Below are 20184 nucleotides of genomic sequence, written 5' to 3' on the forward strand. Positions count from 1 at the left end.
GATTACCTCTTCAATTATGGCACAAAACAGAAAGCAGAATTATCTACTAAGATAAGTAATCATCGGGCCTCAGACAAGGTCTGTCCGTCCAGACCAAGTCCTTTCTGTGTATAGTCCAAGTCGGTGCACAACCATTTCCTGGTATTGTTGAAGCCTTACAGGTGCTTGCTAAAAGGGGGAGGGCGAGGAAAGGATGGGATGGGATGGTGACAAAAAAACAAAACACAAACAGTGGAAAAGAGGGGGGGGGAGACATAGACAGGGAACAGAGGGCACGGAGAAAGGTCTGAACAAACAAATAAAGAGATGCGGGGATACACAGAACCAAATAACTGAATTAAAGGCCACCATTGGTGACATACGGCACATGTAGGACGTGTGAAAGTCTTTGATGCCGTCCGCATCATAAAACTCTCCCACCGTCTCTATGTACTGATAAATGTCCGCTCTGCCATGGTTAATGGAGAACCATAACAGTCTACGCTCTGACTGGAATGTTTTGACCGCATGAATGAATCTCAGCTGACTGCGTAGGAAACAAGGCATGACCCCCCTCGCTGCAACGACATCCATCACCAGGGGCAAGCATCGCTAGAGCAATGCACTCAGAAAAGAAAATTGGCACATTCCAACTGGTCAAAACGTCACAAAATAAAGTGTGACAAATAGCAACAATTTCCCAAAGCCTTGCTGACATTTTTATATTAGCACGTGTCAAAACCAACTGTTCAAAACAAAAGATATTCCATTTACAATTATTTAAAAGACAAAAAGGAAAACAGATAAGATTACTATTTTTTGAGAAGCTGCAGCAGGGATATCATTTTAGTATCTTCCCTCAACAAAAATAACCAATTATCAGAATACTTTATGATCGATAAATCATTACAGCTAGTTTTGAAATACCTCCCATTTGTTACAACAACGTTGAGAGTTCATCCCAAAGACAACTGTGGGCAACTTCCCCCCCAACACAGCACTCGTATTTGCAACAAAAGCAAAAGGGCAAGTAATCGATTTCAGCCAAGACGACCCTACCTTCAATAAAGAATTATCTAAACCACTCCAGACTTGATCGACACCGCCCCCTTGTTAAGACGCCTGAGTTTTTTTTGTCTAGCCTCCAGTACGTAACCCTCCAGGAGGGGAATTGGGGGGGGAAGAGAGAGAAGACATTGCTGACACACGAGTGATGGAATGTAACGATCTCCACGGGGTGCTCCATAACCGCGCTGAAACTGGCAACAAGTGAGAATAGCTGGCCTCTGGGGAAGCCGTTGCACAATGCAATGCAAGTGCTTAATCCATGACTCAAAACACAATAACAGGATGTGACATATACGACATGTCACCCAATGTGCCCCTTTAAGGCTACACATTTAATGATGCGTCTCTTCCTCAAGCAAATGACCGGGCCTGCTCCATGACAGTGTAGGTGCATAATATGGAGAGATGGTTTGATAAAACAAGCAACATATGACTATATAAACAGACAGTGGTTTGTATTCCACAGCTACTGTTGACATTTCAGCATGAAACATCATTTGCACAATCATTTCTATGTCTGAGTACTTAGTGAGGTAATCTCACACTAAGGTTTCATCGCTTCTTGGCAGAAAGCATCAGCTAATCGTAAGGTTCTGATTTCTACAAATGAGAGCGGAGCGGTGTCTCTCTCTCTCTCTCTCGCTCTCTTGTACGCCACTAACACTTTGCGCAATGAGTTTTTGGGCAAGCGGGCGCAACCTATTGATGCCCGGAGACGGCGTGCTAATGCTCAAGCCGCATAAGGCCAACCAACCGCACGTCAGTAGGGGCGGGCGCAGGCATACCAGAGACTGTTTGCTTCCCAGAGTGCAAACACAATGATGTGCCGTCTGACAGAGCAAACCCAAATTGCCCTGACAAAGCACACTTTGTGTAGGTGTGCAAAGACAAGTCAGTTAAGCACGAGGAGAATGTGACACTTGACAAATCAGAGGAGAGTCTGCGATTGACCTGTTGAAAGGAAACGATTGAGTGGGTTGCTGTCACATCTTTTCAAATTAGGTTAGATTAATGAAGGTTGGTTTCCTGCGATTGTTCATGTACTTGCTGCAACTGGGGGTACTTTTACACTTATTGGAAAATCTTAACTTATGAAACTTAATATATCCGTAACAGTATGTTTGCACCCAATACTGTCACCCTTTCTCCAGATATAGATTTTACAATTCTGTCTAAACTGCACCCATTTATGTCTGGAATAGGGACCCCACCACTTTCTCCCTGTCCGGTCCCATGTTGCAGTTTGTGACGCCCTCTCAGGCAAAATTGTGATTTGTGACTGTATAAATAAAACTAGCTCAACTTGGCTTGATATATCCCATAAAATCTCTCATGCTGCCTAGGCAATCTTCATCACAGTAGACCACACTGTAATTACAAGACAAACCTGGTCATTTTCAGCTGGCATTCTTCATGTGGAATTCATTCTGACTAACTGACATAACAACCAGTGACCATTAACCCCTGTAACAAAATATAGCACCCATGGCTATGAGTAACTTACAAGCCAAACTTAATATCAGGCATTCAAAAGCCACATCCAAAACATTTTTAAAAGTAATGGAAAAGAAATGTGTCCAATATTGTGCTAAATGTGAATGTTTTACATTTCTCCCAACCAAGAAGGGGCCCTTCTGTAAGAGGTCGATGTAAAACCAGCCATGTTAACCTCTGGTGGAATAAATCACAGTGAAAATGTATTCCTTCTTTGCTGGGGGCCCCTTGAAGAAGAAAAACCCTCGAGGGCCCCGGTATGCTTCACAGACTGTATATGACATTGGTTCCGTGAGAAGAAGGAGCATAGCGCCGGTTTTTCGCCCTTATTTTTTTCAGTCCACCGGTAAACCACTGACGTCATGCCGCCAGCGAGACTTCATATCAGCGACCACACACAGCGGCCGTTTCCGACCGTCACACGCCAAACGGAAAGTTTAACGACAACCACAAAAAGAGTCACAAACAACCCGGTGTCTCACGACGGAGCCAGCGTACACTTAAAGTCTAAAAATGCACTTTCCTCCCATTTCCATTGCACTCAAACTCTTCTCTGGCCCCCTTTTTTTCTTTTTTTTCCTCGCAACTCATTGAAGCGAATCACTTCCTGCCTCCACTGCCTTCCAGCGTCTCGCCAGCTGCCACAATGCCGGGACGGTATTTGACGGCGTACGTCACGCGTATCGCACACACACACACACGTACACTCATTTTGAAGTTTGAGAACAATAAAGTGTGAAGCCGGGTCCTTAGGAAAGTTTAAGAAACCTCAGTTTAAATCTGTCGAGGAGGTCCCGCTCCACCCTTCCTTCGCGGTCGCGAGCAGTGAACTAGCGACCGCGCCGCTTCCTGGTCCGCTGCACTTGCCGGAGTTATGAAAAGAGTAACACGGAGGAAGCATGGCGGTCACGCGTGTTTCAAGTTGAGAATATTACCTGCTTTTTTGGGGGGGTGCAGGACGCCTTTTCTTCAGGGAGGGGGTAGCTAACAACAACCGGGTGGCTCGGTCAGCTTCCGCCGTGAGTCAAACTTCTTTTCCCGTCGACAGCAGCTTCGCAGAGAGTTCAGGCTAAACTACGGCGCTCGCTTCCTCTCTCTCTCTTTTTCCACTCCAGTCCAGTCACTCTTTCTATCTTCTTTTTTTTCTTCCTCTTCTCTCCCCCTCTTCCTTCTGCCCTCCCGCCTCTACTGGCTGTTAACTGGTTTGCGTAATTTCACTCAGTACGTAGCCATCCGGAGCCGGGGTGCGGTCCAGGACGAGGCGGGCCTCTGCCCGCGTGCACCGCCCCTCTTAGCCAATGGCTGCCGCGCTCTGATAATCCGCACACTTTGGACCAATCAAGACTGGAGGCGGGACAGCCACTGCGCAGGCGGAGCGCGCAGGAAAACGCTGAACTCGAAAGAGTTGGGAGGGGGGAGGGCTACAGATAAAGCTATGTTTAATGAGAGAGGTATGTGCATACTAAGGATCTTTATGACCATATAAGTAGCAGTCAACTCTCAGGATGGACTGCATCATCCAGGGCCTCCATTGTGTGTCAACATGGTCTAGTCTGACCACTGTCTGCTTTGAAAACAAGTAGCAGTGATGCCTCCAACTGATTGATATTTGTTATGCTGTAAGGCTGCCCAATATCAGACTAATCACTGGTCATCAGATCATTCATGTCTTTGTGTTGCATCAAATCATTTCTTTTTTTTACTGTATACTCGATAATTTATCTGATATTGGAAAGATTATATATTCATATATTGATCAATATTGATAATACAGCATGTTATTTATGCGTGTTCCAAAAGGAGGTCAGAAGCAGAACAGGGTTGAGTGTCTGGCCCTTGGGCAATTTGGTAGGATGGATATTGAACCTCTCAAAACATCACGTCAAGGGACTTTAAATATTTTGTTTATCTACTGTATATAAACAATGTATGCTTGTTTGAGTTCTTAGATGCAAATGATATAGAGATATTTATTGTGTGTGTATTGAAAGACTTGAAGAGATAAAGAAGAGAGACTTTACAACCCTTAACTGCCCTTTTTCCGCATGTTCTCTCAGTGCTCGTGCACTTGAATTTTGCAGTTGTTCTTTGGCATTCATTTAAATCCACCAGTGCACCGCTCACATAAATGATTACATCAAGAGACCCAACAAGACGTGAAGTGCAGAACAGATTTACTCTCACAGGTTTCCATCACTTGAAACAGGTAAGTCTAGATTGACCAGACATGTCGACACCACATGGGAACCGCTGCAGGTGATCATGAAATTAATGTGAAGGAGGGGAAACCCTTGTTCAGCCCAAACATCACTCCTGACATTTGTTTTTGTTGGCAAAAAAAGGGCCTGACTTGTTCCAGAGAAGTGTAAGCAATGGAGAAGACTGGGAGATATATGCGAGATGGAATCAAAGACCAACGGGATAAAGTGATGGATGTCGAGATGAAAGTTGCGTTTGCACAGAAGAACAATGTGAACCTGTTTGCTTCAAAATCCTCTCCTGGGATTTGGACTAGGTGATCTGAGTCCAGTTTACCGAGCCAATGCAGATGCTACAACAGGAAGGGAGGCATTAGCGTTGGGAAATAATTTAAATATTATATGTGTGAAACACATATCATTTTAATCAGCATCTTTGATCAGTAGCCCAAACTGAGATGGGAAAGATAATTAAGAGCAGGGATTTCTAACCAGGGGAACATTTCTACTTGGCGGTGCATGGGAATTATAGTTGGCAAGCGAGAAGAAAAGCCTAAACACTTAATGTAAAAGAGACAAATCGTTGAAATCGTTAGCGGAAAGTAACGGATAAATGAAGATCACTAACGGATTAAAAGTTTGAATAGTTTGCCAAAAGTAATGAATAATTTATTGAATGTCTTCAGCCAATAGTAAATGTTAACTTAAAGGGGAACACCGCTTAAATTAAAGGTTCCATGTTGTAAAAAGGGAGATTTTCATGTTTTAATTTTTATTTCATATGAGCAGGTCAAAGGCATTTACCATTGTGATGTCACAACTACAGAATATATAGACCGTTTCACTGTTTTTAAGTGTAAACATTATTGTCCCAGTTTATTTCTGGTTGCAGTGTATGTGAATGACATGAGCTAACAGGAAATAAACATGTAAAGGTCATTTCACTCTTGACCTCTTTATGTTTCGTCTCTCCTTTAGAAGGCGACCCAAGAATCAAGAAACAGATACTGCTGCTCTGGATGTCCACGGATATATAACAGCCTTTGACCATCAAATCAAATAGCACAGCAACACAAAGGGCAACACTTGACCCAGAGAAGTCATATCATGACAGGGGCTCAGGTATGGCCGGCATCCAGTCGGCAAACATAGGAAAATTGTGTGATTTACGTCCACCGAGTGTCATTACGAAAGGAATGCGCCCTGTGCGTGTTTTCCTCCACGTTGAGCAGCTGGGCATCACGTGCACGCGGAGCCAAGCCGTCGAACACTCGGCGGCGCGCCTGCCTTTGGAAAAGCTTAATAAATTTCGCACTCTCGCTCTCTCTTCTCCGGGATGGATGGGAAATATCCAACATTTTCAGCGGGGGAGGTGAAAGGTCACCCCCCCACCCCACCCCGGCCCGGCACCCGTTACTTGAGCGGGACCAGATGCCTAGCGAGAAGAAGGGAGGAAAAAGAGAGGGGGACTTCAAATAAACAAATTTCTAAAACATAAAAAAAGAAAAATGTTCACGTGTAACAAAAAACGCTGTGCTGGAAAAATAAAAATAAAAGTACATAAAATACTCAACGATGGCAGGAGACACAAGCGCAGAAAGAGAAAAATGTGGGCTTTGAACCGCGGGCATGTTTTACCAAATATGGACACTTCTGACCTCACCATCTCCCCTCCTTCTCTGCTTTTCACTGTGACCTAGTCTCTCTCTTTCCTTCAGTCGGTGGTAATAGCAGCAGGGTGTGTCTGTAATTCAGGGTGTGTGAAGCCATTATATTACTCAGTCAGAAAGAAAAGCACCTATTCAGCTGCTGCACGCTTAAAGGGTGGCATGGTCAAGTCGCCGACCACTCTTGCTGTGTAGCTGCGTGTGTCTGTGTGTGTGTGCCCTCATGCATGACATGTGTGGTATCAGTAGCCCAGATCTGTGTCAAACCTGAGTGTAAGGAGGTTGTTTAACGCTTCCCCTCGCTCTGACCCAGTTCCTCCGACTGTAAACTCTTACCGGACGGAGGCCTTGTGTTTTTTTGTTTGTTCAATACATCACTTCCCAGGCACGTACAAAGTGTGTGTGTGTGTGCGTGTGTGTGTGTGTCACCACAAAGAACAATCAAGAGCACATCCAGTTGTTGAGATAACGGGACATTATCCCCCCCCCCCCCTCTCTGTGTCCAGCACCTCCATCCTCCTCATTTCCTCAGTAATCAGCCCACAGGAACGCACTCAGGAATGTGGAGTTAAAAAAAGCAAAACTACAGCATTTGCTAAATTACAAGCCAGGCATATTTGACAGCATCTCTAATGCAGCCAATATTAGATATTGGTCCGGTGTTGTAAGCCATGTGTGTGTGTTGCAACAGGGACAGCTTTTCCTGTTTGGGTCTGCAGCAGAAAGGGCAACATGTGTTTACAATATAAATACAGCTATGAATTTGCTATAAACACAGATTGCTCTCAGGCCATGCCAGATCTGGGTGGTGGTGTTGTTGTTGCTGAGTCTCTCGCTCTCCCACACACACACCCACACACTGCAAAATATATTTAGAGAGTGATTTAATTTCAAACAAACACGCAGAAACAGTTTTAGGCGGGATAGAGTTAGTAGAATAAAAATGAAAGTCTGCTTCTCGGCCTGTTTGTTCAGCAGCTCGATACCTTCCCTCAAGTCTTTTTTTTGCCTTATATGGTCACAAGAGTGGTTGAGCGAGCAAGAGAGAGAGCGCGCGAGGCGGGAGGTGTGGTCTATGGTTTCTGGCGGAAGAGGTGTAGGGTTACGTCCAACTTTTGGAGCTCGTCTACTCAGTCACCTCTCTCTCGCTCAGACAGAAGAGGATGAGTAGTGAACGTTAACAAAAGAAAGATGCCATCACGACATCTCCAAACCACGCAGGAATGCATTTCATCCAGCACACAACACACGCGTGCGTACGGCTGGATCAACTGATTACGTTATGTCAGTGAACCCCCCCCCCCACCTTTTTTTAATGTGCTTGAACACATTATCAGTAATGATCCAATCCGAGACCCGTCAAAGGGAGGTGTTACAACAATACATCAGAGTGGAGCCCCCCCTCTGCGGAGTGACAGGTCTGTTAGCGAGTCGTGGGAGAGAAGTGGGGGCTGCAGGTGTTTGAGCCGGCAATGACACGAAAAGTAGGGCCTCTAATCGGTGGTCTCCGATTAAAGCGCAAGGGCTTATGGGAGTCCTCGCACAAGGTGAGTGGAGCAGCACTTCCTGGTTGGGAAATTATTTAATTTATCTTGCATAGAGGACTTTGCATGCCTACTATTCCACTGTTGACAAAGTGATAACGCCAACTTATCACTTTTTGTTTTTATAATTGGGAACCATAGCAACCACCACAAGGCATTTTGGCCCAGACCCTAGACTTATGTACAGTCTAATGGTTTGGACTGGTGGGAGACAAAAAACGGAAATAAAGAGGTCAAACGGGGTCAGTCCATCTGCCATCGATCCTTATGGAGGATGTTTTGATCTTGGTGCGAGACTGGAGGCATTATAGATTCAGGATTAGAGAGACTATCCATTTGAAGGTGGGGGAAGAAAGGAGGTCATTTAAAAGGGTTTATAAGTGGTGGGTGGCATGTGTGGGCGCATCAGTGTCACCGATGAGGGGTTGCGTCAACAAGCGAGAAGACACCGATGTCTAAATCACAGAGAATAATTGAGGGATACTTTAGCTCCCAATCAGTGAACCTAGTAAAAACAAAAGGAAAGTACACAACTATTACATTAGTTGTGTACTAGTTGTGTGCATCACTATTATTTGTGACAAGAGCTACGACCATCTGGTTTGAGTTTTTTTGTTGTCCAAAACACAATTAAACTACAAGAACATCTTCTGACTCCTTTATTACTTCACTTGTTCCCAGTACATAGAGTTCATTTGATTAATAAACCAAACCAAACTTGTATTTGCAATTCCCACTTGACCTTAGTCAAGACACACACACACACACCTTCCTCTCACATCATTTAGGCAGACTGGTGTAAAACGACCCATGTGTGGCTTTCGCCATGCTAAGAGAAACGCCACCACCGTGTGGACAAACACAGGAACTACAGGTTAACACTCACTAGCCTCATTCAGTATGGTCAGCTTTTTAAGTTGAACCCTTTCCGCCCGCTAAAACTAAAAACGTTCGTCCCTCATGTTTTACAGTACACGTGCAGTGGCGTGATTTCCATTCTGCTGACTTTTAATCTTTTGAACATATATGCGTATGAAGAGCCCGGCTGCTCTTGTGAGGAGAGAAGTCACATTACTGTAGAGAAATAGAAAACGCTGCAAAAAAAACAAACAAATGGAAGCACACGCCCATCTCTAGACAAAAAATGAATAGGAGACAGAGACGGAAGCATTGATGCAAAGCCGGAACAGTTGGTCTAGGGATGGGTGTGAGCATTTGAGTGTTTGCCACCTAAGATTGTGGCAGGTTTTTTAACAGGCCGGCGATGGCAGTTGTAATCGCCACACACAACTGCACCATGACGGCGGTGAATGGCAGGGTTAGGCTATTGTCCGATGACCTTCCCGACAAATGAGTCCAGCTCGTCGTCATCTTTGATCCCCACAAAGCGGTCAACGACGTCCCCTCCCCGTATGGCGATCACTGTCGGCACGGCAGACACCTGCGAACAGTTGTTCATGTGTTAACAGCAATTCTTCCAAGTTTAAACAGCATTCGAAAGTATCGGCAATAACATTCTTAGAAGTAGAAATTATATTTAAAAATGTCTATAAAAAGATTTGTTATATATATATATATATATATCCATCCATCCATTTTCAATACCGCTTATCCTCATTAGGGTCGCGGGGGCGCTGGAGCCTATCCCAGCTGACATAGGGCGAAGGCAGGGGACACCCTGGACAGGCCGCCAGTCCATCGAGGGCACATGTAGGGACATACAACCATTCACTCTCACATTCACACCTATGGGCAATTTAGAGATCAATTAACCTGCAGCATGTCTTTGGACTGTGGGAGGAAGCCGGAGAGCCCGGAGAGAACCCACGCTGCCACGGGGAGAACATGCAAACTCCACACAGAAGGACCGCTCCGACCGGGAATTGAACCCGCGGCCCTCTTGCTGTGAGGCGACAGTGCTAGCCACTGCAGCCCCGATCGATCGATCGATCGATCGATAGATAGATAGATAGATAGATAGATAGATAGATAGATAGATAGATAAAACACGCTACAGAACTGCAGCGAGTCTCACCCCGTACTCGATGGCCAGGTCTGTGTGATCGTCTATGTCGACCTTTGCCATGGCAACGCGGCCTTTCTGTTTCGCAACGGCCTTCTCCAACCTCGGACCGAGGATCTTACAGGGACCGCACCACCTGAAGAACCAAAAAATACGCAGACATAAGGCAAAAGTAATGAGTTTTAAGTACAGCCACCTTGAGTGAGGCACGATGAGCTACTTGAAATGTTAAAAACACGGCGCAAACCAGGTAAAATGCACCCGACAGTTCATTTAACCTCAGAACCAATCAGCTACGAAGAAGGTAATGCGGCCCCACAATTCCTTGCGGCAGCAACATATAAAGCGACGCACCATTGGGCTGTCAATAAGACTTTCTGTCATTTCTGTTGGGCTCTAAATGGTTAGTATTGATGTTTTTTACAACGATGTGCATTATCTACACAGGACTCCTAATCCGAGTTGATGTAGCAAGCACCCAGACTGTCTGGATCAAGAAACCTCTCTATTGGACAAGAGTATATATCGTGGTGTTGTGCAACCTCACATGATTAGTTATTTATACGTGTGTCTATTTTAGAACACTATGTGACCCCTCAAGTCATTTAAAGAAGCAGGGCAGCCAGAAAACAAGCCCTGATTCCCCTGTTGGAATTCAATCTCTTTAATTTAGTGCGTATACCTTTTGGATATATACAGCTTTGTATAGTGTAACTGTGTCCTACAACCAGCCATCCCCACGCTACTCACTGTGCATGGAAGTCAACGAGCACGGGCAGCTCGCTGTTGATCACCCTGACCGTGAAGTCCTCATGGTCCTGAACGTTGAAGGAGACTCCCCGAAGGGAGGTGTGAGGGAGGGAGCAAGGCAGAGCGTGCGAGGGCGAGAGGAAGGACGCCCGGGTTGTGGCGAACTGCAGGATAGAGGTGGAAAAAGAAGAGGCGGCGGCGGCGGATGCTGGGAGGCAGCGGATGTCTTTCGCAGAGAGCGTCCAAATTCTGCGCACAAGCAGCCTGTGAGCCATCTGCGTGAGAGACGTCAGGAGTAAAAGAAAAGAAGGAGGATGTTAGTCAATAAGAGTTTGTTGTGATTTGAGGCCGGCTTGAGAAGAAGCGAGGCTGGCATGCTCACAGCCCATCTGCATGAATATGTCACGGTATGGGGTCAGAAATGGACATTTGAGAAAAAACACAAATGCTATATTTCAGAGAGAAACTTATGGTGAGATGCATTTTGTTTTATTAAACATGTATACACAACACTGACTTTTAGTGACATGTAAGCCCACGTGGGCCTGTGCATCGCTACATGCTTGACAGAACAACAACAACTATAATAATGTCATTAAATCGATGCTTAATAATTGAGGTTACTTGATAAGCAAAAATGACAGAAATTCACTGGTTCCAGCTTGTCAGATGGGAATTGTTGCTAAAATGGTATAATGTAATATCTTTGGAAGTTTTGGGCTGATGGACGGACGAAACACCTTATTGATTAATAATGTATTAAGTGTGTTAGTATTGTGAATAATTTTCCAAATGCCAAGTAATAAAAAAAATGACAAGCAATTAATGGATGATTATCAGACTTGTTGCAGATAAATGTTCTTCATTGTCCTCCTCCATTACTGTAACGGGGACTGAGATACTGTACTGGCTCTCCGGAGCTCTGGTCCCTTGATGTTTCAGTAACACGTCTGTGGCTCGTGAGAACGTTCCTCGTTCAGGCGCTTAAAGTTAACTTTATAACACAACGTGTCAGTCTGTAAGTGAGGTTAACACATCACAGCTCGTTAAGTCTCTTCTGACACAGCCATGTTGTTACAACTCGTATAACACTCACGCAACAAGGGGAGGACACACAGCCGAGCTATAAAAATAAAACACTCAATGTGTACTTATATTAACTAAATTAAAATAAAGACAAATAGCTGTGTATTCGCGGCTTGTAGCGCTCGCTTCGTATCTACCGGCGGCTCGTTGTCTCCATTATGTTAACCTATGTTACGTATGACTTTGCCCTCTCCTCCCCTCATCTCCTCCCCTCCTAACCTCCTAACCTCGCCGTCGCCTCCTCGCGCTGCGAGACGCACAAACACTCAAACCGGACAGCTCGGCAGCTCAAAACCCGACAGTCCCAACCGGCATACGCGAATAACAGCCATACGGAGCGTTTCCCGTGGTTACCTTGCTGCTTCGCTGGCGTTGAGCTCGGCCTTGGCTGACCACTGAAGTACTTCCGCCTTCGGTTCCGCAGATGAGAAAGAAAAGAGGCTTTTTATTGCCTCTTCGGGCTGCAGCACCGCGAGTAGCGCCATCGCATGGCCACCCAGAGAAGCACATGGCCGTTTGTTTAAGGCAAATTATGAATATGATACTTGATATTTTTACTATTGTGTGAGTTGTGTTTGGTCCATTTGAAAACGGCTTACTAATTATCGTAGCTTACGTTGTGCTGTTTGTGAAACATCATGATATTATTTTATCATTATCTTCCTGGTTTTATCTGAACCCCACCTGAATCCCCACAATACACATATTTTGGAATACGGAAGACGCAATCGGGGGCAAATACATCTTTGAAGACACTTTACAAGTAGTATTTATTTTCTCAGTGTGGAAAAGTAATCAAGCCCATTTATTCAGGTGCTGTGAAAACATTTTTTAAAGTACTTGTACTTGATCATTTTCATGTACTTCAGATCAGAATCAGAAGTGTTTAAGCCTCGTTGAACATACAAGGAATTTGACCCGGTCAAAGTTGCATAACAATAAAATAATAACAACAATAAACATAAATATGGTGAATAACAAAACAGATAACTGTACTTTAAAACAAGTATATATTTTTGAAATAAAAGTGGCAAGTGTATTTTCAATAAGAAAAGAAAAGATGTGCAAGTGTGTTTGAAATTGTCCTGGGGATGTGAGGATCAGAGTCAGTCAGTGGGGGTCCTGGTCTTTGTTGATGAACCCGACTCCAGCTGGAAAGAAACTGTTCTTGTGGCGTGAGGTCTTGGTCCTGATGGACCGCAGCGTCCTGCCAGAGGGAAGCACCTTGTGTCCAGGGTGAGAGTGGTCTGCCACAATCTTTCTTGCCCACCGTGAAAGTGTTGGGGGCAGATTTTGTGACCCTCAGAGAGAGCCAGGCTAGGGGTTTTCCCTTGTCTTATGCTACACTAACCAGTAGCTTCATGTAAAAACAACTCTCAAATTATATCTTGCTTATGTAATCCAACACTTTTGGGGTTTTATAAGAAGTTACTACTCCATTACAACTGCTGTTGTTGTTTTTCTTTGCGGCACATTGTGTCACTGCACAAACTAAACCCCCTTCGTTTGGAGAGCGGAAGGTCTTTTTGATCACCCTCACTTTTGATCTGAACGCTTTTGAACAGAATGCGTAAAAGCGTTGAGACAAAAGTTGGAATTTCGAGACCGTCTCTCGTCCTTCGGCCTTCTCCGCTGTTTCGCCTGGCCTCTCTGCCGGTCTGCCTCCACACCGACGACTCCGCTCTATTTTTTGCAGGTCCAGAGCGGTGCTGCCCGCAGACGCACACCCTATCAAAGCTTCGGATGCACGCACCTTTACGGACATCCAGACGGGCAACCACGCTGATACGATTGTGCGTCCACTCTCAGAGGATCTTAAGTCCAGCACAGTGTTGAATGCCCCTCAGCCTGAAGTGGACTCAGATCTTCACACGGGAGCTGTGTTTAGGTCAGGGGTTGTTGCCTCCACGCGATCTACAGTGTCAGCGAGCACTCAGGTGCAAAGCGAGCAGCAGGAGACACAGCTGTTTTCTCACCTCTGTCCGCCTGCAAGAGCCACTGGCAGAAACAGAGGCCGGAAGGGCAGATGGGTGACTCCGCCACCGACATCAGAGGATCCTGGGATCAAAGAGAAGCAGCAACAAAAGGGGAGAAAAAGGAGCTTCAAGGTGGACTGCGGAGGCAAACTGAAATATGAAGTGCCGTCACTCAGCGAGAAAGAGGAAGATGCCAGGTTATGTGATTGGTTACAAAGTCTGGGCATAAGGCAGCGAAGTGGAGGATTCTGTCCCTTCCCAGCGGGGGCTATTTGCGTCCAGACGCAGCAGGGTGAGCAGAGAGCAAGAGACAGCAGCGAGCCTCAGGCGAGACCGGCGCCCCCATTTCCTACCTCCCCTCAGTCAGTCGGGCTCCCTCCTGCACGTGCCTGTCCTGCTCCCTGAGAACTCCCCCCCCCCCCGCCCATGTTAAGGTTTTGTGGAGTTTTTGTTTCTGCATTATGATGTTATGTTTTTTTTCTTTTTTTACTCCAACATATTTTTAAAACTTTGAAACGTTAACATTTTCCATACAGGGGGAAAACAACCTAACAAGTTTGCATTGGCCCATGTGCAGAGAATACCATCCAAGGTTACTTGCACCTCTGCAGTAGCCAGAGTCAGGATTCTATTTAAAACTACATATAACATTATGGAGTCAGTTGTAACACCTGTACATCATGTGTTGCAATTGACTCAGAATATATAATTAATTTACAAGTGAGCAAAGCAAAGTCAAAAACAATTAAAGCTGCGAGCAGCAATGAACGGGTCCTCGCTCACCCGCACCAGTCGGGGGCGCCGGCGGGACGCCGACCCGCTCGGCCGAGAACGCGGGGCCGCCGGTCGTACTTTTACCGTTTGTCTTGTAACCCCGATATTCTTTTGCCAGTAGGTGGCGCGTCGACCGCGAGTGAAAATAAGCTTGTCAATATCCTCAGGCCGTGACTTGTAACAAGCATGACAAGTTTGATGCAGATTTGAGCAAGTCCATTTGAGCCACTAGGTGGCACTTTGAGAATGTGAACAAATACATGCACCATGTGTCTCTATGTGAAGTGTAGACCATGTTGTGTAATTTTCATGTGAATCTGATGCATTTTTAGGCTTATTTGTTTTGGCCAGCAGGGGCGCTTTGAGAATGTGAACAGATACATGCATCACGTGTCTCTACGTGAAGTCTAGACCCCATCATGTAAATTAAAGGTAAAAACAACTTTAATTATATATATAATATAATGTATATATATATTTCATATATATATTATATATATATTCTGGTCTAAAACTTGCCATTTTATTTTTTTTAGTTGGTGTTTCTATGACATTTTCAAAAGTTTCTTCTTGGAAATGTGTTCAGGGCTTGACTGGCATCATGCATGATTACTTTTGGAAAGATTGGTTTAGTTAAAGCAACAGTCTCTAGCATAACAAAAAACAGAAACTTGCAGAATAATCATGCTCAAGGCCTTTTGATCATCCTAGAAAGAAGATTGAAGTCGATCGGAATTTTTTTGTGGGAGATAACGTTAAATGTATAACGGCAAAAAGTGGCAAAAACAAGCTAAAAACGCGAAAAAACGGGCAACTCTGGCGAATTATTGTAGCGCCCCCTAGTCTTCAAATCGCACAATATTTTTTTTGCAAGTTAAGGCATGCCATGTGTACTTAGGAAAAATGTTTGAAAGTGATTAGTCCCAATAGTGTTGACGCTATGAGCATTGAAAAACAAGACAAGCCCCTAAGATGTTCATTGGGCCATAGATCCTTACCACAATGAGATATAAATAAACGGTTGACATATTCTAGGTCATCTGGCTTCAATGATTTGATTGATATCAGGTTTTGTTGATTTAGACAAAGCATGTAGTTAAGAAAGTCAATTAGGTGTTTTTCACAAAAATCAAAATGGCAGAAAGTAAGTGAACATGTCTGAAAAATTTCAAGTCAATCGGACATTCTGGGTGAGGGGCGTCGCCGGTCAAAATTGGAGGGGGCGCTAGAGAGCAACTATGAATTGCAAAATTTGACTCCTTGATCAGATGGCTATTTTCACCAAGCCTGACAAGCGTGGCAAATATGGTTAGTTTTAAAAATGTCTACGTGCCCCAGAAATGCTCCCAATGTAGACGAAGCAATTTCAATAGGGTCCTCTCGGACTGACTTCGTCAGTCACTCTGACCCTAATTAGCTAAAAATATTGGATAAATGGACGCATGTACATTAGCAAACGTAACAGAGAGAGCCTACACATTTAAGACCACTAGTCTAATGAATAGCCTACCCTATTTCGTTAGCTAAATGCGATACACATTTTAAATGGCTATGCTAATGATTAGCCTGCATAATTTGATCATCAAAAGGTCAAAAACATTTTAGGTAGCTCTTATAGCGAGTAGCCTGCACATTTTTGTTAGCTAAAAGTAATGGCTAACCCATTTTAGATAAACAGTCGAAAATGTATACGTTGTCAAAAGGCTTAAATAAATAGCTGTATAGTTGAAAGCAATCTAGAATTAGTTGAAGAAGTTAGCACAAAATAAATAGATAGACATTTGAGATACCTTAAATGCAATGAATAAACAGTTAAGAAGAAATAGTTAGCTAGCTAGTTAGCTTAAAATTAGCCTAATTGTGAAAAGGCAAAAAATAATGTTTGTTGGGAACCTTTGTTCTAGACACTTTTAAGTAATTACGGCATTGAGAGAGATGTTTATTTCAAGCTCCAAGTGTTTGTTATACTGTTATTTCTGTGCATAACCTCATCTTTCCTGCAGAGGGCGCTGTGCCTGTAACAGACAGGAGGCAGAGGGGGGATGTTTATTAGACTGTGGCCGTTGGGGCCTGAACAGAGCGGTGCTCTGTGTTCCTGCTGAGGTGGGATCTGTGTGTCAGGACCAGAACACACCGGCCTCAGTCCTCCTTACCGCTTGCCCTTGCGTACCCCTCCCGCACATGTTTACCCTTGAACGCAGCCCAAACTGTTTGTGAGTGAGGCTCTTTTTTCAAGGCCTGCCCGCCCCCCCCAGCCCTCTTTCCGCCAAATAAACATTGCACCGGAAATTGCAGGGATATCTGGGATTTTTGAGGGGTCCCGGTGGAAAGGAGGAGAGGGCGAGAACAAGGGCGCTCTCTGTGACACCTCGGAGGTGAGGGGAGGGCGAAGACGCGGACGGAGGCAGCGGTGGGGGGGTTGTGGGGGGATCCAGAGGGGAGGGCGTGACCTTGCCTGTGGTGCTTGGCGGGATGGGCAGCATCAGCATATCCACTGACGAACAGGTACAGGTGACCCAGTTTCCTTTGACCCCATCAGGGCCCGGCGTGCATGCTAAGACTGACCTTGCTAATCACAGAAGGCCCTGATCCCCGGCTAAAGGTAGAGAGGAAGCCATACTCTGTAACGCAGGGCAAACTGTACTGCGCGCCTCCAAACAGATGGTGACCTCCTGGGGTCGTCGTAACCGCTGCACCTGATCGCTCCAACCTTGGCTGCAAGATGCAAGAGTTGGGAATACAACAGCCATTGACGAAGCCGAGGCAACGGGACAAAGCATGCATGAGTGGCAGGGCGTGTGTTCTTTTGCCTTTACAGAATGCCCTCCCTGGTTGGGGGGGGGGGGGGGGGGGGGGGGGGGAGGGCACTACCAACCACCACCTTTGTGTGTGAAGTTTTATCCCAGCTCACTCCCCATAAACCCAGGCACCTTTAATTAATGATAACTTCCCGGTGGTGGAAAAGAACACAGCTTAAAGCCTGTTGTTGTGCAGTTTGAGCCAAGAAGATAGAACATTACAGTTGATAAACCTCATGTTTATCTCAATTATTGTGGAACAGTATCCACAGCAATTTTATGAGTCTCCTCACTTCCTTTTGCTGGTCATCTTTTCTTTAAATGTGACGCCTCCATTTCTGTCGAGGCTTACCACTGGCCTGTAATTGTGATATCCTGAGATTTGGGTTCCTTATGTACATCATGTCTTGATTATAGGGCAAATGCAATATATATCTATATCTAACTCTCTCTCTCTCTCTCTCTCTCTCTCTCTCTCTCTCTCTCTCTCTCTATATATATATATATATATATATATATATATATATATATATATACACTGCATATATATATATATATGTGTGTGTATATAAATACATGGGAAAACAGGAATTGCACAAATAGAAATTCAAACAAACGCCTTTCTCATCTGTGCTTTGAGGTTTGAGGTCTTGAATATGTTAAAAGGCAGAGCTGCACACTGAGGTTTAGATAGTTTACGTTCGCAGCCACACGTCCTGATGAGAGTGTGAATGTGTGAGGATGAAATGTAGCAAACACCGACAGGAATGTGTTTGGATGTGCGGACGCAGACACGTGTATGGGATGACACACCTGACAGCTGAATTTATACGCTTCCGGTCCTCCTTTCCCCCCAGCTCTACTCTTAAACCAATCCGTGTTTCAGTGTTTGGGAAGTCAACAGTGGAGTTCCTGTTCTCAGTTTAAAAATAACTTTGTGACTTAAATTCCTCGCGCCCTTTCTCTCATCCTTTCTTACTGGCACTCTCCCTTTGCTTGTTTTTCTTTCCCATTTCTTCTGTTTTGGAACAGGCTGTCCCCTCTTTCTTTCGGGCCATGCGACACATATACTCACACACACACACGCACGCACGGACACACACACACACACACACACACACACACACACACACTCATACAACCACATATACTCTACATACACGGAACATTAATGAGAAAAACGATTCCGACAATAACTATGATAATAATAAGAAAAAATAATTTACTTCAATTTGCCAGATTGGTTGTCTCCTTTTTTAAAACATGTTTTATTTATTTAATTATCAGAAAGAACAGAGTTGTTAAAGCATCAGCACACACAACAATGAGACGTTTATGACTATACTGTATGCCTCTGCCAATGCTAATGCCAGGATGGAGGCATAAAAGACGTTAATAAACACCATAATAATACCGGTAATAGTGGGACAAAAGAACATAGGACACAGGAGACAAAGCACTACGACATGGTCATTTAGCACGACATGGTCATTTAGCACGACATGGTCATTTAGCATGCCGATGTTCGCTAATTAGCATTCAACACAAAGTACAAGCTAAATTGTCAGAAAATACTAGCAAGAGCGTTATTTTTTTTAGAAACTTAGAAAGTATATTTTTGTCCAGCTGCCTTTTCATGGAAGTGCATTCCATTTCAAAGGAAGGCTGAAGTGAAATAGATATTTTGGAGGTCATTGTTTTCCTTTTAAAGGCATTGTGCTTATGTGGTGCGCACCCTAACCATTAGGACACAGGAGACCCATAGAGTTTAAATTTAGGACGAGAAACTAAAAGGCCGTCCAACGCTCTCCCATAAAAGTCAGACAAAGACAAATTACAACAACCTTCCCCTCTTGTGTGACCCCTCCCCACAAAGACACCTGTCCCCTTTCATCGGAGGAGTCCAGAGGGATATTTCCGCCAGTGGACAGAAGAGAGAGCTTCAGGCTGTTACACTGCCACAACATAACAAAGCGTTGCCGTTTTAAGATGTATTTAAGACATATTCATAATGTGTGTGCGCGTGTTTTTGTGGCGCATAAAGAGGAGTGTCACTGCAGGTGTGTCGAGGGGGCTCCGCCAAACAAACATTCCACACCTGTCCTCACGGACACACAAAGACACTTTTCTGTGTGCTATGAAAAGAATCCGATGTGAAAAGTGAGCCGCTTTTGTTCCAGCGACCTCGCTCTCTTCTCTTGTTCTATCTATTTCCTGTTTGTTTTTGTTTTTTGATTTTTCTCACTGCCTAATATTTCCCTGGTTCCATGCATGCGGTTTACACCATGTGTCCCTCAGCCCCAGTCTTGTGTTTCCAATGACAGTTTTTTTTATCTCTTTCATCCACTCCCCCCTCTCATTCCCCCCCATCACCTATGGCTCTTTGATAGTAGCGCCAGGGAGGTTTTCCAGCGAGCTCCTAAAGCAGACCTGTGTCACTTCGACCGTTGCAAGTTGACACAATTCGCCGTCAGCTTCGGGGCGTAAAGGTTACCGCGCAGGGGAAACCTCCCACATGTCGAGCAGCGCCGAGAGCTAATGAAAGCCTCCACTCTGGTGTGTTGGAAAACCCTGCATGTTTGTTTATTATGTCTAGGATGGAAGCCACCGAGAGACCAAAGTGGAAAAGGACACCGCTCTTTGATGAGCCAGTGGAACTTTAAGACGAATACGAGAAGAAACAGCAACATATTTTACTCTTGATGTTGGGCTTGTTTACACGGGCCACGTTACATCACCTCCCCACACTGACAGAGAGAAGCGGTTTGTGTGGGAAGAGGATGGAAGTTTGGTGAATACCTCATTTTTGCTCCCTGTGTAGGCCTCT

At 44.8% G+C, this 20184-nt stretch overlaps 2 protein-coding genes across 3 annotated transcripts in view; both read right to left on the reverse strand.

The window, feature by feature from the left end:
* LOC117734611 (myosin-9-like) overlaps positions 1-3850 on the reverse strand; it is a 28793-nt gene extending 24943 nt beyond the window's left edge. Inside the window, exon 1 of one of the 2 annotated variants that reach the window (XM_034538798.1) lies at positions 3477-3850. The gene's annotated coding sequence lies outside the window, so the exon portion shown is untranslated. The remainder of the gene's footprint in view (positions 1-3476) is intronic. The other variant, XM_034538800.1, reaches the window with a different exon arrangement.
* A 4743-nt stretch (positions 3851-8593) lies between these two features.
* On the reverse strand, positions 8594-12225 carry txn2 (thioredoxin 2). Its single transcript, XM_034540204.1, has 4 exons — positions 12164-12225; positions 10724-10998; positions 9986-10109; positions 8594-9391 (listed from the first exon to the last, which is right to left on the reverse strand). The coding sequence occupies exons 2-4, from the start codon at positions 10996-10998 to the stop codon at positions 9275-9277; spliced, it is 516 nt and encodes a 171-aa protein (XP_034396095.1). The 5' UTR covers positions 12164-12225; the 3' UTR covers positions 8594-9274.
* Between the last annotated feature and the right edge of the window lie 7959 nt (positions 12226-20184).

The sequence above is a fragment of the Cyclopterus lumpus genome, chromosome 8, assembly GCF_009769545.1.
Source record: "Cyclopterus lumpus isolate fCycLum1 chromosome 8, fCycLum1.pri, whole genome shotgun sequence".
In the NCBI taxonomy this organism is placed as follows: domain Eukaryota; kingdom Metazoa; phylum Chordata; class Actinopteri; order Perciformes; family Cyclopteridae; genus Cyclopterus; species Cyclopterus lumpus.